The sequence below is a fragment of the Haliotis rufescens genome, unplaced genomic scaffold (assembly GCF_023055435.1).
Source record: "Haliotis rufescens isolate VD_foot unplaced genomic scaffold, xgHalRufe1.0.p SCAF_19, whole genome shotgun sequence".
In the NCBI taxonomy this organism is placed as follows: domain Eukaryota; kingdom Metazoa; phylum Mollusca; class Gastropoda; order Lepetellida; family Haliotidae; genus Haliotis; species Haliotis rufescens.
The window spans coordinates 14636686-14663466 of record NW_025963879.1 but is presented as its reverse complement, the minus strand read 5'-3'; the positions used below and the strand labels follow the sequence as shown (position 1 = coordinate 14663466).

The 26781-nt window shown below is 39.4% G+C and overlaps 2 protein-coding genes across 2 annotated transcripts in view; one reads left to right on the top strand and one right to left on the bottom strand.

Moving 5' to 3' along the window:
• Positions 1 to 26781, bottom strand: part of LOC124148272 (protein disulfide-isomerase TMX3-like) — a 146646-nt gene that overhangs the window by 40649 nt on the left and 79216 nt on the right. The gene's annotated exons all lie outside the window — the stretch shown is intronic.
• LOC124148273 (techylectin-5B-like) overlaps positions 13906 to 26781 on the top strand; it is a 43218-nt gene continuing 30342 nt past the window's right edge. Inside the window, exon 1 of the mRNA XM_046519280.2 lies at positions 13906 to 15128. Within this exon, the coding sequence (XP_046375236.1) occupies positions 14486 to 15128 (643 nt within the window). The 5' untranslated portion in view covers positions 13906 to 14485. The remainder of the gene's footprint in view (positions 15129 to 26781) is intronic.

Sequence of the window (26781 nt, the reverse complement as noted above, 5' to 3'; positions counted from 1 at the left end):
ATGCAAAAAGAAGGCAGAAAGCGTGCATCTTATTGCCTGGCGCACTGTGTTAAAACCAAATGCACACTTCACTGTTGAGGTAATGCAAAAAGAAGGCAGAAATTGTGCATCTTATTGCTTGGTGCACTTGTTAAAACCAAATGCACACTTCACTGTTGAGGCAATACAAAAAGAAGGCAGAAAGCGTGCTACTTATTGCTTGGCGCACTTGTTAAAACCAAATGCACACTTCACTGTTGAGGCAATGCAAACAGAAGGCAGAAATTGTGCATCTTATTGCCTGGCGCACTTGTTAAAACCAAATGCACACTTCACTGTTGAGGCAATGCAAAAAGAAGGCAGAAAGCGTACATCTTATTGCCTGGCGCACATGTTAACTATTGCACTAAATGCACACTTCACAGCTGTTGAGGCAATGCAAAAAGAAGGCAGAAAGCGTGCATCTTATTGCCTGGCACACTGTGTTAAAACCAAATGCACACTTCACTGTTGAGGCAATGCAAAAAGAAGGCAGAAATTGTGCATCTTATTGCCTGGCGCACTTGTTAAAACCAAATGCACACTTCACTGTTGAGGCAATGCAAAAAGAAGGCAGAAAACATACATCTTATTGCCTGGCGCACATGTTAACTATTGCACCAAATGCACACTTCACAGCTGTTGAGGCAATGCCAAAAGAAGGCAGAAAGCGTGCATCTTATTGCCTGGCGCACTGTGTTAAAACCAAATGCACACTTCACTGTTGAGGCAAATAAGGAAATCATGTACCATGTAACCAGTTTGGGCATAGATGCAGTGTTTGAAGTTAAGGTGGTCCTAGACACTCTCAATCTTTAACTTTTACAATTTGTGTCATGATTAGGACCCATGGATTTTCATGTTTCTTCAAACACTGCATATCTATAATTAATAGTACATGCATTTACATTTCTTAAATATTATAACCACACAGGAATAAAATGTTTATCTGTGGGAAAACATCACAATATCATTATGTTATTGAGCTAGTTGTTTTGCAAATTGATAAAACTTGTGCATCTATATATGGTGGGGTAGCCTTATGGTTAAAGCTTTAGCTCATACACCAAAGACCCAGGTTCCATTCCCCACATGGGTCCATGTGCGAAGCCCACTTCTGGTGTCCCCCACCATGACATTGATGGAATACAGCTAAAGGCGATATAAAACCATACTCACTCCTAAAACAATTTCCAATATGCAAATCTAGACATTATAGTTTGTGTGAAAGTGATATATTGTTGCCATACATAATTAGGATACTATCATTAACAGTTTATTGATATAAACCATGAAATACGAAACAGCAGGTTTGAACCTGCGATTACTGTCAATTTTACCAAGCCACGTTTCCCTTCATAGCAACAAGGCAAAACAAATTTGTCATGAAAGAAAAACTTCTTGAGAGTTGTCATCGTTCATACACATCCACTATCACACAGTCATATATTTATATTTTGTTTAGAAATCTGAACATTTTTCACATTTCTAAAGTGACATGAATTCAATCTGACATTTCCAGTTCAGAAAACTCCAAATAGCTGCACACATATCCTGTTGTTTTACATGCTATTAATCTTGAAAATTAATAGTTTTGCACCTTGTCTTGTTTGTTGTTTCAATGCTGCACTCGGCAATATTCCAGCTATATGACGGCAGTCTGTAAATAATTAAGTCTGGACCAGACAATCCAGTAATTGACATTATGAACATCGATCTACACATTTGGGATATGATGACATGCATCTATCAAATCCGAGCAAGTCTGATCACCCAAACCCAGTAGTCACCTCTTACGACAAGCATGGGTTGCTGAAGACCAATTCTAACCCAGATCTTCATGGGTTACCTTATCTGGTATCTGGTTGGTTGGGAAGTGATGGGAAGGTAGGGTGAAAGTATGATGTGGATGGGGCAGGGATGCAACTCAAACTGAAGAGTTTGCTGGCTCAGAGAGTACTAACATACAGAGACATCCCTACCAGTTCTCAGGAAAGTTTAGCATTAGACAAACTGCTTCCGACTAGAGGACAAGTGCCAAGTTGCATCCCAGTTTAGTTGGAGATTGGTGTGGAGGTGCGGATGCTGGAACAAGTGAATATTGTTTTAGACTCAGTTAGCAATATTCAAGCTGTGTCATGGTGGCTAGGGCTGGGACGAGTCCAAATTTACTACCCACGTACCCACCCTGCTGCTACGCAACCCTACCCGGGTACCCACTGCAGGTCTCAAGAGTTTGGTACAAAGTGTCTGATTGGGAATAGTTGGACCATATCCCTGGCAAAAGATGTACATGTATAAAACGATCTTGTCATGCATACACTGAAGTCGATCTACACAATTGGGATCGGAGACATGCATCAACCATGTCAGCGAGCCTGACCACCCGATCCCGTTAGTTGCCTCTTACGACAAGCATAGTCGCCCTTTAGGGCAAGCATGGGTTGCTGAAGACCATTTCTAGCCTGGATCTTCACGGGCTGAGATGAAGAGGTAGGAGATGAGGGATGAGTACTTCATGCAACTGTAGCATCCCCTTGTTACAAGGACTGGGTTTGAATCCCAATTTGGAGACACTACCAATAAGTGAAATCCCTTCCTTGTGTCTTGTATTAACAGCACTACAGCCAAAACAGTTCACTTGTTGAGTCACATGATTCCTCACAAACAGATATGGTTTGGTTTGGTTGGTTGTTTAACGCTGCACACAGCAATATTCCAGCTATATGACGGTGGTCTGTAAATAATCGAGTCTGGACCAGACAATCCAGTGATTAGTAACATGAGCATCGATCCAAGCCATTGGGATTGATGACATGCATCAACCAAGTCAGCGAGCCTGACCACCTGATCCCGTTAATCGCCTCTTACGACAAGCATAGTCACAAACAGAATTCAACTTCAAGGTATGTAAAGCTAAAATGTGTGCTGTGCTGAAACAAAATGTATCTTAGGTGCAATTTAAATGTGATGCTTAAAATATCTATCTTTAAAATAGTGACAGTAATCGAGTGCTTTTTGTATATAGATAACTTTTAATAGATATTTATATGAATTAACAATTATGTTGGGTACATCGAATAATTAACTGAATATAAGTAAAACCAAAATGTGATGCTTGAATTTCTTTACTGTAAAACAGTGAAAGGAAACTAGTTTTTCTTAATATCCTTACTGCAAAGTATTGTAGTTTTTTCATCAATGTAAATTATAATCTTTACCACAATTCTTCACAGTCCATTTAAATTTACACAATATTTCCTCTTAAAAACCAATACAGTTTGCTATCCCTTTCCAGAATAGAAATGTGCATCTGCATATTGTAAATATACAAATGTCAATTTCCCAAATACAACATGCACTGCAAGGTAATATGTCACACGCCCAAGGCCATGTGCAAGATATACACATTGTATATGTACTTGCACCTATCACAGCGGAGTTACCGGTCAAGCTGACCTGTCCCCTGCAATGTACAGGAGTGTCATTGAACCCTTGCTTTATGTGGCTTTCCACACAGACAACCACAAATATTTCAGAAATTTCAGCAACATCCCTGTCTGTTTGACATCAGCTAAACAGAGCTTTGTAAAACTTTTAACATTGTACGCAAACCATTAGGAGGATATTACTGGAGGTAAATTTTTTTACTTAAAACCAGTACCTCTTGCAACATTTGATGGTTAGATTAGGCTACAGGCTTGAAAACACTTTTAGACTGCTTGGTTGAACGCAAGTTACAGCCTTTTGAAAAAAAACTATTTCGTAACAGGTAACCTGAAATCGTTTCAAAAAGGTCACGCTGATTGCACTAATCACTATTATTATTATGTACAGATTAAGATAAAAAATGCAGCAAAGAGGGTTTGGGTGACCCTGGCACAGTCAGGCTGTTTAGACTCATCATCAGCTCAGGGCCCTTGCCCCCACTACACGCAGCCCAAACTGCAAAAGGGACTTCTCCCAGGAAGCGCTGCCTAGTCAACCCCACCCTGAACATTACGGAGAACGTAAAGACTCCCCAACACTGCAGCATTCTGCATTACCCACATTGTCAGAAGGGCTGTATTCCTAGCAGCAAACCCGGGTACTCTCCAAATGTGAGTCAACAGAATGGGAGGTATCAAACCTAAGGCACCGAGAGCAATGGGGAGTCGGACAACTGGGAGGCAAACATGACATTTCAAAAGCGAGGTTTGCATTTTTGCCATGTTCTTCCTGAATCTTGTTAATCGCATTAGTGTCAAAAAAGACAAGCTCAGGTTTGTTGGCCTGGACAGGACTAAGGCTGTATACGTGCCTATTCCAAAGAATTTCGTATTTATCATTTTCCATGACAGTCTCATTAAATTCATTGCATAATCTACATTTCATATTTACATTTTGATGCAGAATCACACATTGATGGTTTCGAGTGGGAAGTGACTGGTCCTGAGCAGCAAACAGAAAGCCTTCTGTTTCACTTTTCAGGCCAAACGTTTTCGTCCAATTGAAGAATTCTACAGGGTTACTGACCTTTTCAACACACTGCACATAAACTTGATGCAGTGGTAGTTCAGACAGCCTCTCCTTGAAAAACATAGTCTGGGCTAATTTGATATGGCACTTCGCTTGGTTGACACTCATTTCTGTACCATCCAGCAGTACAGAACCATCAACAAAATCAACACTGACATTGAAATTATGTCCCACATCCTTGGCTCGTTTAAGAAAACAGTGGATTGCCTTGTTTTCATTATGAGTCTTGACATGCTTCACAAGAGAATCATCAGACAAATAAATGTGTGCAAAAGTGCACCATACTATTCTATCATGAAGAGCCTCCATGTTAATCAAACCACACCCTCCCATTATAATTGGTAAATATTAGCAATTAAGGGAAGAGCGAGGGTGGTGGGAACTATTGTCTGACATGATTTTTTCATGTGAGGGTGTCAATAACCTGAATTTATTTTTTCAGCCAATCAACAACACCAAAAGAATTCAAAAGGACGGGTATGGCATAAGTATTTGTGACTTTAACTTTATTGCGAACTTTAAGCGTTTAGATTTTCTTTAGTCTACATTTCTACTCTGCCCAAAGTTTTTCCTTGATATGGGCATTTTTAATATTAACCTGCATCACTTAGTATGTATAGGCCTGACCTTCCACAAGATGGTCAATAACTTCTCCTCAAAGGAAACTGACTGATCCTCCCTCTTCTACCTTGCCATGTTTCAGATGAAGAATGTTACATCTGTCGAATCCAAAGGACATGCCAATATCATTAGAAAAGGAATCAACAAGGAGAATCTGTTGTTTTAGTGTGGATCCTCCATTGGCAATAAGTTCAAGGTTATCCATGTAAAGGAGGTGAGTAAGGGGTGTTGGGGATCTGTGCTGAGGAGATCCAGGATGATAACCTTCATCTTTGCTGAGCAACATTTTTATAAATAAAACGTTTTTACAGATTGTCCTGGCTAACTCAGAAATATGCTAGAGGAAAACGCCTTTGGTTGGGATTTTATTACATGTAAGGATTTGAAATGAATATCGCTTTTACCAAATTACACTTTGTGTATTTGTTTGGCAAAATGTTGCAATGACATGCATGGTAAACAAATCTTGCTTCCAGAACTTTTGATCATTAAGTGTTACAAACATAACCACTTTGGCACGCAACAACTGTACTTGTGCCAGCATTGTACCAGTAGCCAATTTGCATTTCTTAGTCAAACCATTTGAAATTCTAAGTCCTACTTTGTCATTTGACAATGACAGATATTGTGAGAAACATAAGAAAATACAGACCTCTTAAATCAACAGATGGGCTATAAAACAGGCATAATGAGTATCTTCATGCAACTTAGCTGATGCACACCAAGTTATTTAGGAAACAAAACCCCATTACTATCCCAGTTAAAAGTTAAAACACATCTGTGACATTCTTTTGTTTAAACACTCCATTTATTTTTCAGGAATGGACAGTTGTTAGTCAAGTACAGTCAAGTCCCGTTAATCCGACATTGTTGGTTGCATATGAATATGTCGGATTAACGAGTATGTTGGATAAACGAAATTAGGTAGTATCAACGTTCATGATCGAAAATTGGACAACTACACAATAGGTAACAATACGAACACATAATAAAAATGGAATAATGAAATATTCATATTGTTGTGTTACATTGTTAGCGGAATATGTATTCTAATCATGCAACCTCAAAAATTAAACACAAAACAACTGTTATGGACTGTATGACTGATTCAAAATACTTTTTAAAGCATAGTCTGGAATGGAAGTTGCTAATTTGAAACAAGTGCAGCGGTTGCAAGAACTTGTATCCGATTTTAATGAGATTGAGGTAATCTAGGCATGTGATTAATCCTGTTTTGTTTATTTAAAGCAGTAATTTGTTGAGCAAGTTTATCTCTGCAGCTGCTGAAATATGCAGCTCCTCGCCAACTCGTCTGGCATCAAAACACAGGGCAGTGTACTTGTGGGCAGGTGACCACGGTGTACGCTGATCACTGTGTCGGATTAATGAGACTGATTAATTGGTGATTTCAGCAATTCATTGCAAATTAGGTGTGTCGGAATCGGAGTGCAAGACTGTCGTATTAACGGATCTAAATAGCACTGATTTAATCGGTTCCCATCATTTGTGTCCGATAAAGCCGATTGTCGGATTAACGAGTGTCGGATTAACAAGACTTGATTGTGTACATTATCTTGAAACATTTCAATTAATTTACATTTGGAATGGGCGGAACTATTTATATATATTTTGACAAGTAAAGGATTTCAAATTTTGTCGGGAAACATGTGTCGCCAAAGGCTTTCAAACCCACATCGTTTTATTTGAGGATGTCTGAAAGTCTACCTCAGCCACGGCGACACATGACAATATGGTGTGAAATTAACCATTAAATATTTCAATTATTTTCACAATCTTAAGGATTATGCAAGCGTAAGAAAGAAAAGTAGTTGTCAGATAATGAAACATGTCATATAATTTTTATGCCAACATTTTAAAAGTTATCCACAACTTTAAAGTTGGACATTTCCAGTCGGCCAAAGAGGGCCCTTATCCTACCTCCTCATTAAAGTATCAAATAGTATGATATCCCTTTTAATGTTGAGAAACATACCTTGCCAAACTGTAGTCATTCCACTTGATTTAACAGGTGAGGTGAGGTGAAATGGGGTTTAAGGTCGCATCCGAGATTATTGCACTTATATAGTGACATGCATGCACCTCTGACTATAAAATTCTGCACTGATGTGGAATATTAAATTTCCTATCTGACGGTGTAAATTTAACTGCAGATAATAAACCTGTTTGAAAAAAATACTCTGCTTAGTGTTTTACTTCAAAATTCAAAAAAAGGAAGAAAGGGATGGCCCCCATCTAACATATAAAATATCCATAGATTCGCTCCGGCTCGTGGTACAAAACCTAATGTAGGACGCATAATATCCCATGTACCCCTCACGATCGTGCTACAACATAATATTAGACTCCAAAGGAAATACATACATGTGACAGTTACATTTACATTTCATCTTCTAACACTTGTTATAAGGAAAGAAATATCGTATACGACACGACAAACTTGTCAATTACTTTTGTAAACATTATTCAAACAAACAGGTGATTATCAAAGGTTGATAAATTTTGTGGCCTATATCTATGCATGATATCATATTGAACATTGATAACTATTCATAGTAAAATTAATTATTAGAAAAAGTATGCAAAATATATGCAAAATCTACATCACACTTGAAAGTGACGGCAGCAGGCTACAGTGATCTTGTGTTCTTCACTCACCCACCTTCATCTCAAAGAAAATACCAAATATGTACAACAATGTTGACATATGACATCATGACTGGTGACAGACTTTCACAAAATGGCGTCTGTATTAACATCAGTATGTCTGATTTTATGAGGGGACTTCGTTGATTCAGGGATTGTATATACATAAATGTGTCACGTTAGTAATCAGAAACATTCTCACAATCTGTTTATTGTTACTTGGTTTTATGTTTATAAATGTAACAAAGATTAATAGTCAGACATTCCTTTAAATGACGTTGTTAATGCGTTCGATTTTGCTTCAGTCGTGACATCACGCAGGATGGAAACGTTGACAATTTCTGTTGAATTTACCAAATCATTGCAATGTATCTAATTTTCATTCCCTAATTCTTGTTACGATTCTCTTCCCATGCACATTCTGAAAATGTTGAGCCAATGTGTGAAATGAATTGACAAATGGATATCTCAAAATAGGAGAAAACGTTACACTGTGTAAAATCTGAATTTTGCTTTGTTTACAAGTGCAGTTTTCCTAGCACAGCGTTCGTTTTCACACCTAATTTATTTTGCTTGAGTTCATCTTGACACTCTGTATTGGGGACAAAAAAAAAATTGTCATTTGATTCTAAAATGTATGAGGAATTCAGGGATGGATGTATCACAGCTGAGTTTGAAATATACGTGATGTAATAAACATGATTTTGTAAACACTATCCAATATGGCGGAAAGTTCACATCGACATTCACAATTACGTATTTTAAATACATTCTAAACTATTCTAGGGTTTTTGGCAATGTTTTGGAATGATCAATGGTGGTTTGATAAAAGACAGATACCCATGATTACTAATATGTAGTTTTTGAAATTCATTTCTCAAAGTAAATATCCGAAATTTCGATTTCAAAATGGACTGTAAATAACGCTGTGTATGGAGATTCAGAAATGTCTACAAAATGGCAAGATTTATGATGTGCGTAAGTTTAAGCGGTCATGTTCATTAATTTTGCTTTGCCTAAAATGACAGTGAGTGATATCACAGAATAGGGAATTCCCCACAGAATTCAAAACTGTGAAGTGTATTCGTGTGCGTGATGTATGTTTAATTTTTTTTACTTCAGAGTGAGGGTTGAAGAGGAGGGAAATAAATGTCCCACTAGCAGCCAGGGGCATAAAATGAAGAATAAAAATTATTACTTTTCAGGTATGACAATTTTGTATATAAATTCAACAATTATTAAAAAATCCATGAAATTAACTTTACAAATTAACTTTGTGTAAGTCGGAGACTTCCTTCAATGTCCCCCAGGAATAGTAAACAACGGACTACCAACTTAAGAAAAAAAAGTTCAACACATACATAACGTCTGTTAACAGAACACAATACCTCTAACCTAGTTTCCTGGTGTTAAACATTGATATGGCCACACCTACAAGGGGAGTAATACTGCTAGACTCTCACCCCATATTCCAGTTATACCATACCTAGACTGACATTTAGTCTAAAAAATGAAATATCTTAAGATTTGTTTTGTTAAATTATCTTTTAGTAGATAATAGACATGAGCCCAAAGAAGAAACTGAAGAAATCTAGACTGGCCCAAGTATCGTATATTGCTTGGGACTTTCAGATTTTTTTGTTATGGTCTGTTTGAAAGACTAATGTATGCCTGTGTTATATCTCATCTGATCAAGAACAGGCACTGCAAAATACACTATATTGTCTATATGGCATATGTGGTCAGTATTACACTCAATAATGTCAGGCGGCAATATGTCAAGACCTTTATTGGGATTTTGGAGCATGAAAAGTGCCAACATCGCCATGCTTGACATGAGGGTGAGTGAGTGAGTGAGCTGGGTTTTATCGCTCTATCAGTTGCTCCTAGTCTGACAGCTGAATGGGGGAAGCCTGAAGTGATGCAGGTCTTACTATGATGCACATGAGGCAGGGTCAGGTGCTTACAAACATAGAATCATGATCTGGGTGAATCTGGATTCAAACCCACTATCATAGGATTCTGACAACTCTGTACCCCAAATGCACAACTCAGAAACCAAGGATACACAACTCGGTATGCCAAAGGTACACAACCAGGTATGCCGAAGGTACACAACTCGGTATGCCGAAGGTACACAACTCGGTATGCCGAAGGTACACAACTCGGTATGCCAAAAATACACAACTCGGTATGCCAAAGATACACAACTCGGTACACCAAGATGTACAACTCGGTACACCAAGATGCAAAACTTGGTACACCAAGATGCACAACTCGGTACACATAAGGTACACCGAAGGTACACAACTCGGTATGCCAAAGGTACACAACTTGGTACACCAAAGATGCACAAATCGGTACACCAAAGATACACTACTGGACACAGCAAATTGTGTCAAGCCATGCCCCGGCTCGCCATAAGAGAGTATTATCACCAAGGTATTGTTCTGTAAAGTGACCAGGCTGAGGTGTGGCAGTGCAGTGTCACAGGTGGGTGTCAGGGTTGTACAGTTTCAACAGATGGCCATTGGTTATGAGGGATGAAGACAATGATGATGAAGGTCAGGTGATGTAGCCAACTCATCGAGCTCCTAATGGTCATTCAGGATAAGGTGAGCCAACTCACAAAACGTGCTTGAGACATTTTAGTAGGCTGTGCAGTTGGACAAACATATTTGTTTTGTTTTGCACGTTCAGGTCATGACAATGCAATTGACAACGTTCCCGGGGACACACGTGCTGCTCATAACAATATTAAGAGGTCGTGTGACAAGTAGAATTTTCTAAATGTTGTTTGATAGAAGTTAATCAAAAACAAATAAACATGTCAGAGCAAGGTAAGCATGGCCAAATCTCAAATTCATTCTCAGGCTCAAGAATTGGCCAATAAATACATAAATTACATGGAGAAATAATATACAAATAAATCTCAAACATTGTCAATAGCTAGAATTGCCACTGGTCTGTCTCTATCTATGCTTAAGTGCATCAATATATATCATCAATATGATGTTAAAAGAATGCTGACACCCTATAAACATTCACACAGGATTAATTAAGGAATATGTCATTCAATCAACTATTATATCACTATGCTAAGGGCTCAACCTTCATAATCATTTGATGAATGACATGACACTATTCTTTATTGCTCTCGGGGCAGAAATGTATTCCATATTTACAGCAAATGACTTCCCTTCATTGTCACAATATAATACTTAATTGTTGTTATCTATGCAAATTTGCTGCATCGTACTGTGATGTGCTATTGAACTCACCATAAGAACTTGTTTTTAGCTGAGACAGGACAGGCACATATCCTTTGTACTACTTGTTCCAGACCACCCGCTACCCCTTTCTACACAATGGTACATACCAGTGGGTGGACCTCATACTGTCATACAGGGTTAATTGTCAGGTCACGCCTCAACTTAGCCTGGCTTACCAGTAGACTGTGTTGATTGTTGCTCATGCTATCAACCACTGGCTTTACCATGACATAGGGGGAATATTTCTGACTGGTGAAAATAAATTATCACTCACTCACTCACTCACTAAAATCAGTGCTTCCACATATTTTACTTCCACCAATATCCTTAATCTCATTCAAACATGTTGCATCTTGTGTGAGGGTACCAACATCAATCATATTTCAGTTATGTAGAGCGATGCTCATGATGTTAATAACTGGATTGTCTGGTCCAGACTCAATTATTTACAGACCGCCGACATACAGCTGGAATATTGCGGAGAGCGGCGTTAAACAATAACAAACTAACATACAGTGAAATAAATGTAACAAAATAACCAAGTTCCCAAGTATATGTAGAATGAGTTTTCAGATGGGAAAGCATTATAAAGCAACCGCCATAACCAGAACACAGAGCACATTTGTTTTATCACTGCACCACACAGTGATAGATTAGTTCCTCTCAGTGATCCATGAAACGTCAGACGAGAAACACACAACGTTGAATACTATCCCATACAGGCCTGGCAAACATGGCATCTCAATGTGTTTTATGACATGATATCTCATACTAAGTGTTGAACATATGTAGTGCCACCATCTTGTTTTTCCCATGACGATTCCAACTGTAATTGCCATTTCTATAATACAACATCTATCTCTTCATCTTGCTCAATAATCAACACAAATAAATAATTACTACATGAAACAGCTCATTGTTGCAGCCTAAGCCAGAACAAACATTGAACTCCCTGAGAAGAATACTCATCTTGCAACACCACACAATAATTTTCTATATACTCCACCACCTTGAGCCAATGCAAACATATGGCTACAATACAGCTCAAAGGATTATTGGTGATGGTTGTAAAGACAAATATGCAAAAAAAGATTAAAGGGCAACCATTTTTTTCAAATTCTTGCACCTCTAATGATAAAGACAGAAATAATATGATTACCATTTCAGCTTAGAAAAATCCTTAATTACATTCCCTGTTGTGTTTCAAATTCCTAACAAGTATCCTACCTTAACTTTGGCTTAACAGAGTCAATACAATTCTACTAATACCAGGCAGCCTTACACATTAACACTACAGATTCATCTGCCACAAGTCATCAGAAACACTTTCGGTTGCCCTGATGAACTTAAACTGGACCTGAATTGAGAGTATCAAAATCACAGAGCATTTGAATTACCAATTTTGATGGAACTCAAGGCCTGAAAGTGAGACTGTGCCCAAATAATGAGACCGTTGCCATGGTCTAGTGGTAGAGCATCCGCCCGGATAGCGTAAGGTCCAGGGTTTGATCTCCGGCCCTGCAAACCAAAGGACGTTAAAAGTGGTACTTGTTGTTACCCTGCCTGGCGCTTGGCATTAAGGGGCTACATAAGGACTGGTCAGCTCAGAGTCAGTATACTGTGTCTGAGTGGGATATTCTTGTTAAACTGCGGCATGGTATCTCAGTGGGCTGGCACAATAAAATTGGCATTAATCCAGACTAGTACACCACACCACACCACACCACACCACACCACACCACACCACACCACACCACACCACACCACACCACACCACACCACACCACACCACACCACACCACACCACACCACACCACACCACACACACACACACAGGTTGCTGTGATCTCTCATACTGTGATGTAAAACCCGTCTGCCCACAAACAACGTGATGCAAATCCTGAGTAAGCAACTCATTCACAGCGCCTCCAACAGCACCCCTCACGACAGCTGCACACGTCACTGGAATGTGCACATGCCACTCGCCTGTATCCCGCTGCCCTCCATGCTATCCAGGCTCCAGGAATATCTGACATTTCACTTATGTAATGACAAATACTGTAAGCAATCTATACAACATTTCTACATTACATTACTCATTTCTTAACCCATCAAAGACTCCTAACGTACCATGTCATATCATATCATGACAATTGAATATATCACATATTTATACATATCAAGAAAATATAAGCTGAACAAAATATTTAGATTGGTAACTAGGAAGTGAGAAGAATATTTTCACCATTTGAAAGAACTGAATCATGAAAACAAAATTATTTCTTAAATATCTTAGAAATGTAATTAGCTGGCAAATTCTAAACAGAAAATTTCCTTAAAATCAGTAATAGAACCAGAACATGTGAACAATCAAAAAAACAAATTTGAGTAAAAAAAGGTTAGATTTGTGTGAGCAATTGCAAATTGTATAAATAAGTTTCATAAGTTATCCCATAAAATACATATATCGTTCAGACGTCAGAACTGGACTTCAAAGTTACTGAGATCCAATGAAATACTATTCATTAGTTGACACAAAATATCACAGATATCAAATAGTATAAAAAACATATGCACGTTTTATAGTCTCAAGTCACAGGGTCTATTGCTGAAATTGAGCTTAAAGAGATGTAGATAAGATCTTTACTGTAACACAGACAGATACAGGCTACAGAAAGCACCGGCTGATTCAGCCAACCAAGAAATGTCACGACTAACCAGTCTGGCTTTAATACACCCAATCCCCTTGATGTACACCATGAAGGTCGGCAACAGACAAGCAACAGACGTGGCTAAGACGCTATGTAAGCATTTTGATTGGCCACGTCAATGTACACTCGGTCATTCATGAATGAAAGCCTTGGCAAGGTCCACCCATGACAGGGCCTCCATTCAATCCCTCCAAGATGTGGAGTCGTGACAAGCACCAGCTGGGATAGACCGAAAGAAAAAAAGGAGGGACAGATATAGATGGATGGAGGATTGTAGAGAGTAAACAGTCGTGAGTTGAGTGTTCACCTGTTACCTGATCCCACCCCCAGGGAGAAAATGACTCTAAGTGATGTTAACACCTTCTTAAATTAGGAAAAAGTGGTGTAAAAAAAATGTTGGGAATTTTAAGGGTGTCCAGTTGCTAGGGTAAAACAGCTGTCAGAACTAACACTTTCCAGCCCGAGTTTTACTCTCAATTAAAAGCAGCAGCAGGTTTTGCAATTCAGGCTGAATTTTTCTGTGTTGGTATATAGAGCTGAGCCAGCTTGCATACTCAGCAGTTCGCCTCTGACTGCCGTACAGCTAGGGTGAGTGAGAGTCGGGAGGGGGAGAAGAGCTGAGGGGGAACCAGGAGCCAACTCCAGGTGAGATAACGACAGGTGAACCACAGGGAACTCACGATGAAGCCAGGTGTCAGCGGTGTTCACTCCGGGGTGGTGATGCTGATGACAGTGTTGATACTGAAGTCCAACGGCATGGCAACAAGGCAACAGCGAGCATCCACAAAGACCCCTAATTGTGAATATGTCTTTGTGGTTAATGAGTTTGACACTTCCAAGTGCCCTGCTCTGGGTAACCAAGCCTATCAGGCAGATTCTTACCCTGCTTCACATAACGGACAAATGCCGAGGGTATCACAGGGTGGAAAGAATATCGACAATCTGTCATCGAAAATGCGTGACATGGAGACAAGGCTTTTTGATGAGATGGTGAAAAATCGAGAATTAAATTCAACCCTCTCCCGACACGAACACATGTTAAAACATGCCATAGAACTGCTCCATGCGTACAAGTCCAACTTCTCCAGTATATTCCGGACAATGATGTACATGGAGACGAAGCTGAAACATCAACGCAGCATGAGCAGAAGCCTCAATCACAAACTGTCTAACGTCATTCTGGATGTGGTGGAGGTGAACAATGTGCTAACAAAGAAAGTTCCAACAGCAGACAGAACCGTCCAGGATAAGGCAATATCAGTGGAAAGTGTGGCAAGTGTCCGGTCCTGTCCGGGAATAACTGACCGGTCAAAAGTTTACAAAGGTAAGTTATAAAATTTTATAACCATGTACTATTAAATAAAATATTACATTAATAAATTATATAAGTACCTTTTATGAAATACACAATGTGTAACTAAAATTATGAAAAAAATAATTATTCATCTGTCTTTTATTAATTATACAAACACACTTTAACTGACATTTTAAACAAAAATTAACACATTTTAAAAAATAACGTGTCCCAAATTGCCTTTTCACCAAAAAATTATCAAACATAATGAAATTAATTTTTTAACACATAATAATTTCATATAGGAAATAATATTTCTTTTATGTGACATTTTATTCATTTTATTCAACAATTAAATAAACAAACTAAAAAACAACAAATCAAATCCTCAACTTTGCCCACTGAGTGAAAGACCCTGCCCTACCAAATTAACCACCAACCCTGGGTCATTGTGTGGGCCACATTGAATAGCACCCCTGCAATGGAGCTCTCGAGACAAGAAAGGCACAATGACATTGTTACACCTAGGCAATGTGGTTCTAATATGTGTCTGTGTGTAACTGTACATACAATGCAATGTTCATGAAATCTACATAGATGCCGGCATCTGAGTCTGATGTGGCGAGGCAAAGAATTTCCTCTTATGGACAAGAAGGATTTGTTTGGGCAGGGGTATTTCCTGCAAACACAATGTCAAAAGATGGCAAATCCCCCTGATACACCCCTGTTTGTGAACAAATGCCGTCACCAACGCCTGTCGTAATGGGGATTGAGACAATTCAGGGCATTCACCCACATACGTGAGCGAGTCAAACCTTAGAGACATCATAGCCAACAGAAAGAAAGCTGTATCAAGAATATGATAAAATGTTGACCACAAAAGACTCTCTGAAGATACATGGGATTGAGCAAAAATATATCAATATGAAGGGATTAGTGATAAGATGATAATCCCAAGGTTTAAGAAAAACATTGTATAATGTACCGCGGCCATCTGGGAACTAACCCCAAGGAGATGATCATCTTTCATTTTTACCTACGTATGTAAACATATTTTAAGATTGTGAGTTCAAAGGAACTAGGTGAACGCAAGATAATGTATCACCTGCTTCTTTTCTCCTTGAAATACACCATCATGCTGTCTGCAAGTACTCCTCCACTTGGACCTACAGTAAACTATGTTTATAACAAACACGCTTATGATGAACTGACAGATATAACAAACTGATCATTTGGCCCTGGCTATTTGCTGTTTATGTGCTGTATCTATGCATATAACGAACTACGATTATAACAAACTTAAATTCCCCTGCTGACAGTTCTAGCTGTCTATACACATGCCTGCTTCGTCAGTAATGTGATATTGATTGAAATAATTAAACCTCAAGGATTCCAGGAATACAACCCCTCCACGCCATCCCCTCACCCCCCTCTAAAATAAATAATTTGTTTATTATATAAATATATTTCAAACGCTAATTTTAATCATTACATTTGCATTGAATTGTTTTACCCCAATTTAAATTTGTTGGTGAATGTGACTAAATCTATTTCTGTGTGTCCACCTTTTGATTCCCCAGTGCAGGTATAAGCGTCTGTCACCTGCAGGATCTCCTATACCAACAAGTTGATCCATGTTTAATGTTGCGAGTGCAGTGGAGTAGGTCAGTCCCCACACAACACAGGCTGCCATATATAGATACAACAGCAAACAATCCCACATGTTGGACTACACTAACATGTTCTCCATTGTACAACACGTCATTAAGTAACATCATTATCACAGGACAGCTGGGGAGAGAAACCATTTCATCACACTCCTGACAAGGGAGGTAGGATAAATAAATATTGAAACTGATCATAGACGGTGCACTGCCGAGGCAGCAGAGGAGGTAAATGTTATTGTGTTACAGTAATGAAGTTCAAAATGGGGAAAATAGGTACCGTAGTTATTCTAGTAAGATGAATAGGAAAATAACTAGTGTTGTTGTTTATCTTGTTGTTGTTTTTAGCATGATCCAAAAATTTATAGATGTTTATATGTCTATTTCAACCAACTTTTTAACACAACAACCCAAAATCAGAGAAACAAAAAACATTAAAGAACAGGCATTAATGTTTCAGAGAGGACAATTGTCTAATATGTGAAAGTGGAAGAAACCCACTTTAATCCACCCAATTCAATGCTCAAAAAACAAAAAATAAATAAATAAAGCATGTAATATTCATATTGCTGTTTTGAAACAATTATGTTTCAACACTAACAGAAGTGATGAGAAAGAGGCACACAAACAATATTATTACATAATTACTAAAAAGTTTCTTCAAGACATTCCAGTTCTTCAATACTTATCCCAACCTGTTGAAGGGTATAAGAGCCCCATGGGCTTCTAGGTTAAAATAGATCTCCAGCAACCTATGCTGGTCTCAGACCCAATGGATCTGGTGGTCAGGCTCGGTGATTTGGTTGATTGCATGGCAACATGGATCAATGTTCATTATATCAATCACTGGACTGTCTGGTCTTGATTATTTACAGGTCGCCATCATACTGGAATACTGCTGGTTGTTACGTTATACAACAAACAAACAAACATGTAAGAAGCCCATGGCCCACTTGCACAAAGCAATCTTAGCGCAAAGACTACCATAAGCCTATGTTAAACTATGGGAGTTACAATCATCTTAGTGCTAAGACTATCAAAAGCCTATGTTAAAGTATGGGAGTTACGATCATCTTAGTGCTAAGACTATCGTAAGCCTATGTTAAAGTACGGGAGTTACGATCATCTTAGCACTAAGATCACTTTGTGCAAGGGGCCCCTGGAATCTTATTGGCAAATAATAAAGTAATTGTTCTCCATAAAATGTTTCAACCCTGTGAACTGGTATATGATAAAACCCACTGTATACAAGCATAGTGATGGTATGAGTGGAACAATGGGTGCACAGACAAGCCCCACAGACAGGGGGGAGATGGTAGATGCTGGGCGGCCAGCTGTGTGTCAGGTGCTATGTCTGGCTGTACAGCCACATGTTGCCGGCAACAGGGACAGCGTGCACTTCTCCCTCATCCAGATGCAATCATCTCAATACAAGCCACACCAACATCGCTGACAATAATTCGGTTTGTTTGAATAAACACAGGAGGAAATAGCATTAGATGACATCATTATCTCATGAATTCCCAGCTGTCAGCTCACAAATGTGTTCCATGTCTGCAGACAAGTCTGCAGATCTTCACTCAGTGCTAACACCACAAGGACCCCTGAGTGCAGGTTGAGTGGAGTGGTAACAGAGTAGGGGAACTGTCGACCTGGCCACTTCTTGGCATTTCTTGCTTTATAGTTTTGTCACATTTCCCCAAACCAACCTGCTGCTTTGATGCATCCATTCATGTCTCTGCTCAAAGTGCTTGTGCTTCTTTTCTCTTTTCCCTCTCTTCTTTTCTCTTTCACTCTCTATTTCCCTGTCCTTGTTCAGACTTCCAGCTCCAGTGAACTATTCAATTGTACTGTTTCTGCACCTTCTGCTTCTAAGTAACATCTACAATGTGTCTCACTGGTTTGTTAACGTTTCAATTAAACAGAGGTATTTCAGCAAGTTTGTCATCCCTCTTGTGTTATTTTATTTCAAAGCTGCTCACAACAAGGTTTATATTTTGCAGATTCTGAAAATTGTCCATGTGACTCCATCTAAGCCATCTCAATGTCAGGTTTACTAACTTTTCCATTTCACAGTTGCAGTGATTTTCCCATTTTTCTCATTCCGTTACTGTTCCGCATGTGGGCTTCTATAACATGCCCACACACTGTATCTGTAACATGCCCGCACACTGTATCTGTAACATGCCAGCACACTGTATCTATAACATGCTGCCCACACACTGTATCTGTAACATGCCCGCACACTGTATCTGTAACATGCCAGCACACTGTATCTATAACATGCTGCCCACACACTGTATCTGTAACATGCCCGCACACTGTATCTGTAACATGCCCACACACTGTATCTGTAACATGCCCACACACTGTATCTATAACATGCCCACACACTGTATCTATAACATGCTGCCCACTGTATCTGTAACATGCCCACACACTGTATCTGTAACATGCCCACACACTGTATCTGTAACATGCCCACACACTGTATCTGTAACATGCCCACACACTGTATCTGTAACATGCCCACACACTGTATCTGTAACATGCCCGCACACTGTATCTGTAACATGCCCGCACACTGTATCTGTAACATGCTGCCCACACTGTATCTGTAACATGCCCGCACACTGTATCTGTAACATGCCCACACACTGTATCTGTAACATGGCCAGTGGCCAGCACACTGTATCTGTAACATGCCCACACACTGTATCTGTAACATGGCCAGTGGCCAGCACACTGTATCTGTAACATGCCCGCACACTGTATCTGTAACATGGCCAGTGGCCAGCACACTGTATCTGTAACATGCCAGTGGCCAGCACACTGTATCTGTAACATGCCCACACACTGTATCTGTAACATGGCCAGTGGCCAGCACACTGTATCTGTAACATGCCAGCACACTGTATCTGTAACATGGCCAGTGGCCAGCACACTGTATCTGTAACATGCCAGTGGCCAGCACACTGTATCTGTAACATGCCCACACACTGTATCTGTAACATGCCCACACACTGTATCTGTAACATGGCCAGTGGCCAGCACACTGTATCTGTAACATGCCCACACACTGTATCTGTAACATGGCCAGTGGCCAGCACACTGTATCTGTAACATGCCAGCACACTGTATCTGTAACATGGCCAGTGGCCAGCACACTGTTTTCTCCCTCAGTGATGCTGTCAAACACAAAATAACCATGCTTGAAGATGAAGAAAAGAAGCTACATGACTCCCTATGACATGAGTGTGTATCACCAGTGATGTCTTGACAATATTTTATTACCAGCGAGAGTGAGTGAGTGGAGTTTAACACCGCTTTGAACAGTATTTCAGTTCTAACCTAGCATGTCAGCTTTATGTGGGAAGAAAGCCCAAAGGGAGGTTTTACCACTTCAGTGAAACCCACAAGCATGGGATTGGTGCTGATAATAAACCAAGGCTGATAGTAAGGTAATGCATGATTACTGAATCCTGACATAACTAAGAAACACAACTCTGCAAAGCAATTTGTATCTCCGACGACTATTGGACCTTCATCACACAGTCTAAAGTCTAATGAATTCTTCAGCCACCCTCCTTACTATCAGTTCCTTGTAAATTTCAATCTCACATTACATTTTCCATCATTTTAACATTGATACCCACTCCCAGCCCACCAGTCATTCCTTTATCCCTTAATGCCGAGCGCCACAGGAGTTGCTAACAGACTGATGCCTTTAGATTAAACAAGTTAAATTGCATATTTTATGTTGAAGTCAGTAGTGTTGCTAATCGTCTACAAATCTCTGTCAGAACACGACCATGATCCATCCTCAACAACTTGTCTATGGCAATCAACATACTTGAAGTATTTTTCCACACAAGTCATCACAAAGTTGTCGCATACTTCAACAACATGTAACGCCAGCCCATCTTCCATATCAACAAACTTATGACATCTTAACCCGAAAAACATTCTTATCAAACACTTCTAAAATGAAAACAACCTAATGCTCACATTCTAACTGTTAGGGATAATAATGAGTAAAGAGGAACGTCATTTTATAATTCTATTTCCGTCGGAAGTGTCAGTCAGGCCTATATTATAGAGAATAGGATAGGATTGCATGGTATGTCATGATGGCAACTGTACAATATGGTAATGTTTACACACACAGACAGACCTGTGAAGATCCGGGAGAGAATAGGTCTTCAGCAACCCATGCTTACCGTAAAAGGTGTATCCTTGTCGTAAGAGGCGACTAACGGGATCGGGCGGTCAGACTTGCTGACTTGGTTGATGCATGTCATTGTATCCCAATTGTGTAGGTCAATGCTCATGATATCAATCACAGGATTGTCTAGTCCAGACTTGAATTTTTACAGACTGCCATCATATTGCTGGAATATTGCTGAGTACTGCATTAAACACCAAACAATCTAACACAATAATACAATCATATAAATGACATTTAGCCGAAACTGATGGTCATGTTCAATCTCTTGAAGATTTCAGAGACTTCAGAATCTGTTTGTCTGGTGACACTTTGTTTCTGTACCTTGTGTGACAATCTGATCCAGATGAGGTAAATGTTACCCAGATCTAGAAATCTCACAAATGGCATATCACAGCGAGAGTGAGTTGGGTTTGACACTGCTTCTACTCGCATGTCACTTTTATCATAGCGTGTCACATTATTGTGGGTTGAAAGGTCAAAGTGATGCCGGAGTTAGACATTCTGGTCAACAGGGTGCCATAGCAAGATTCAATCACCTGGGATTTGAACTCATATGATCATAGGATCCTAGCACATCTAAGGAAGGTAACTTTGCACAGCAAATTGTAGCCTTGCACAACTGGGCTCCCCATGCCCCCTGGTATGTCAGAGACTAGGACAAAGAAACGCCAGCAGAAGAAACTAACTCATTTAAGTCTTACAGTAATAATAATACTGGGTAATGGAAACCACTAATTTCCAAAAATCTTTGGACAACTTACAGGGGTCACTTGGCTCTGCCTAAATGGCAGTCCTGTCAAATTTTGTTCACGTACATCAAGTAACATTTACTTCTACTTCAAATCATATTATGTATACCAATTTAGCAAGGATGATAATTGCTATTACATAGAAGCAATGTCTACGTTTAACAAATGATATTAATTATATTACACCTGGACGTCGGCAGAAAGTAGGCACCAGTCTCATTTAACCATTGACCAATTTGATTCTGACTACAGAAACTTTCAGCGTCCAGGACTACATGTGCAAGAAACATTACTTCCATAGCCCAAATTCCAGTGCAGTGGACACCCGAAGATCCTACTGTCAGTGATAAAGGTTACCACTTTGCAAGCCTGAGATGCCATTTAGAGTGCTGTTCAGTTCCTGTAGACATCATACAGTCAATATTGCTATACTAACTGGTGCCACAAGCATGTTAATTACCACAAAGAGAGCACACAAACACCTGTCAAGGCATAGCGTTGTTGACATACATCATGTTGATACAGTGTACATTGCAATTCTCGGAAGTACACCCAAAACACAGCTTGGTGAACCTTGAGACCAATGTGTATACCATTCCATGATAGGAATCACAGCCAACTTTTCCTTCAGTAATTGGTCAACTTTCTTTTTTTCATTTTTGAAAGAATGAAAAACAAGAGCAAATCTGTTGCTCACACAACTGATCATCAGCCTTGACACTGACGTGGTCTTTTTGTCAGTCTGTGCAGCAGGTGGCGCCCATCACTGATCTGACTTCAAACTTAACATAAGACTTGTCTGAGGTTATCTAAATTCCTTGCTGACTTCATTTACAGCAAATGATTTTTCCAAACTTGGAAAATAAAAATATCTTTCTGGTTTATTTACACATACTCAAGGTCACAATAAATTAATTTGATTTTCATCGAAAAAAAACAAAAACAATGATGAAATTATTATAGCGTCACTTTCACAACAAGGTCTCTGATACTTGGGGGCACTCTTGTACATACCATCTACAAACAGATTTTAGTTTTTCCTTGTGTTTTATTTATCACAGCACTCAGATTTTGGTTGGTTGGTTTGTTGTTTAACGCCACACTCAGCAATATTCCAGCTATATGACGGCGGTCTCTTAATAATTGAATCTGGATCAGACAATCCAGTGATTAATATCATGAGCATCGCATTCAGAATATTCCAACTATTTGACACCAGGCCGTAAATTATAGTCTGGGCCAGACAATCCTGTGATTGTCCTCATGAGCATTGATCCAATCATTTGGGATACGATGAAATGCCACCAATCAAGTCATCAAGACCGAGCCCCAATCCACTTAAGCTACCTCTTACATCATGCATAGGTCAAGAGGGATCTAATTATTCTTTCACAGAATCCCAAGGTCAGATTTTGATGTTTATATTCCAACCGCAACACGTCCTCCTTATATGTACCATTTTGTATCAATGCATGACCTCGTGATACTATACTTGTATCATGCCACCCAGAATTGTGATGCTCTCCTATATCCATTAGCAGTACAATATGACTTGTGCATGCAGGAAACCCATGTAGCAAGCCAAGCTAAGCACCTCCACCACTGGGCTACACAACTGTCAAGTGCCAGCTCAATTATTACAAATGTTGCAGCAGACCTAAAGCATCATAACACAATTTCTACATATCTTTTAGATCTTAATTGAAAAGCTGTGTTTATAAAACACAAGATGTGGATATATTACTGTCGAAATACATTTGGCATGGACTTTAATGTTCTTTTTACAATATGTTTAAGAAAACATTGCAAATTAAACTTGCAGATTATCCAAATTGTGAATGCACATGAGCATTCCACCACCGGGGAAACTGCCTGATAAACAAACAAAAACATTCTTGATGAAGAACGCATTCAGACAGCTACATCCTTCCTCAGCACTGGATGGCTTGTGTATAACAAAGTGCTCTTCCAGAATCTGTGTGTAGGAGTTCTGACACAAACAATCTCAGCTGGACTCGTTGTGAGTGAGTGAGTGAGTGAGTGAGTGAGTGAGTGAGTGAAATAGGTTTAGTCTGCTTTTAGCTATATTCCAGAAAAAAACATGTCTGCTCCCTGTGTGCAGTAAGGTGGGGATTGGTTGGATACAATGACTGCTGACTATATAAGATGGAGGGGTTATTATTCAGATGGACAGCTCTAGTTGAATCAGTGATATCACAGAGATATATCTACACAGTGTAGGTGCTGCAGTGATATAACAGAGATACTGACTACACAGTGTAGGTCCTGCAGTGATATAACAGAGATACCACTACCCAGTGTAGGTCCTGCAGTAATATAACAGAGATACTGACTACACAGTGTAGGTCCTGCAGTGATATAACAGAGATACTGACTACACAGTGTAGGTCCTGCAGTGATATAACAGAGATACCACTACCCAGTGTAGGTCCTGCAGTAATATAACAGAGATACTGACTACCCAGTGTAGGTCCTGCAGTGATATAAGAGAGATACTGACTACACAGTGTAGGTCCTGCAGTGATATAACAGAGATCCTGACTACACAGTGTAGGTCCTGCAGTGATATAACAGAGATACCACTACCCAGTGTAGATCCTGCAGTAATATAACAGAGATACTGACTACACAGTGTAGGTCCTGCAGTGATATAATAGAGATATTGACTACACAGTGTAGGTCCTGCAGTGATATAACAGAGATACTGACTACACAGTGTAGGTCCTGCAGTGATATAACAGAGATACTGACTACACAGTGTAGGTCCTGCAGTGATATAACAGAGATATTGACTACCCAGTGTAGGTCCTGCAGTTTTGCCTGATCCACCACTGAGGCCCTATGACAGGCTATGTGTAACTATTAAGTCACGGTTTGCAGATCACCACCTGGTTTATTGACTGACAGAATGTTGTATCAAGCAGCTGCACAATTGGCTTCGTCTGAAAGTATGGGGGACAGGTCTGCATTTAATGTTCAGAACATCTGCTGGAAGAAAAACCAATTGGTAATTCCTGTAAATGAATTCAATCTGTGACAACATCATTTATCTTGGGCAGTATATTGAGTGTTTGCTTTCTTACAAGAAGAATGCATCTACTTTGCTCTGAACATGCACTGCTGATAACACTGGCCACACATGTCCCACATAGAGACCATGGAATCCCTTATCAGGTGTTGAATAGTTTACATATTTACACATTTTGGTGAACACCTGGTATCATCATTGAATTTTCAGTGATCCATTCATATAATTTTTACTGCTATTTTGCCCTTTACGCCCAATGGAATCTGTTTCGGCAGATAATCATGACTGATTATTCTATGGCGTTGATATTTTATAATTACATGTTTCATCACAAGCTGTACACAGGCTAGGGAAAGTGGGTACTATGAGGAACTTATGTAAACAGCATGTATTCATATATATATATTAATCATACATATATTAATATCAATATGAAACATGTTATTGCATTTCTCTCAAATTGCTCATATCTTACACACAGACCCCACACATTCTTGGCTATATTTGGTTAAGAAGAGGAGGTTGATGTGCCCCACACGGAACATTCTCTGAATGCAGCTTTCTGTCAAGAAAAACTTTCTTTAAAATTTTGGCACACCATACAAACTTGACACCAAAAGAAGCATGTTCCATTCTTTAACATTTGAACATTGCAACTTAAGATCTATCAAATTTAACAACTGTACATAAAAACACAAACTCAGCTCTCTCAAGTCAAGAATTTAACTCTGAAAACCGAGACATTTGGAGAATTCATCTTGTGGAAAACGAGTTGTCGTGGCTTGATCTCAGGTTGTGCAAATATTATCTCAGCATCTAAACTGTAGCACAAGTAAAGCTAGGAAGACACTAGTGCTCATTTCAACCCCAACAGAACAGATTACTGCGAAAGAAGATACTTGGTTAGAAAGAGGAGCATTATGGAATCTACACTCAAACACTTTGAAAACATATATTCAAATTTTAGTAATATTTAGCGAAATGGCCAAAAAAATCCAATTAAGCTGTTCTGAGGATTTAGGCATGAGGTAATCAAACACAACAATGTCATCATTCGGGTTTGAATCTCATTTGATGTGTTTTGAGATGGACTTGGGCACAAAATCTCATCATGTGTGATGCTTGAGTGAGTGAGTGAGTATGGTTTTACGGCGCTTTTAGCAATATTCCAGCAATATCATGGCGGGTGACACCAGAAATTGACTTCACACATTGTACCCATGTCGGGAATTGAACACGGGTCTTCGGCGTGACGAGCGAACGCTTTAACCACCAGGCTCCCTGACCGCCCCACTGATGCTTGAGAACATGATGATGTGTTTTCATTGTGTGTCAGTACATTAACTTATATCTGAAGGAAAGTCACAAAAATGAAAGGCCTACTGATAAAACAGCCTTTGAATTTGTGCAAGCAATTTGCCAGCCTGTAAAATTTCATTGCTGCAAACATATGCACCTTATTAAAACAGGCTTTGAATTTGTGTAGGCAACTTTGCATTGCTGCAATCATTGCTGCACCTCATCAAAGGAATTAGTGAGTTGGATTTTGAGCCACTTATATCAGTATTCCAGTTATATAACAGTGTGTCAGCTTATGTGGGAGGTAATCCCACAGTGATGCAGGTCCCAGACGTTTACCACTTTGATGAAAACCATGAGCATGGGTATGGCGCCGACAAAAACGGGGTGATCCTGGATTCCAAGTTTCTGGTGTACGTGCCCAAGGGATGCAATGCTGCACAGTGAATTACAGCGCCTTAGACAACTTGGCCACCCGTGCTCCCACTTGTCAAAGGAATAAGTGATGGAATGAGTTTGGGTTTAATGTTAATGATTTCAACATTTCAGTTGAAATCAACTTAATACACATGGACATGCAGCTTTGTTCTCTGAAAGAAAGAGTTGAATCTTTTTTCTATTCATTCATGATACAGATATTATCCAAGACATCCTGCATGACCCAAGCACAATTATTTCAGTGTTTTCTGGAATC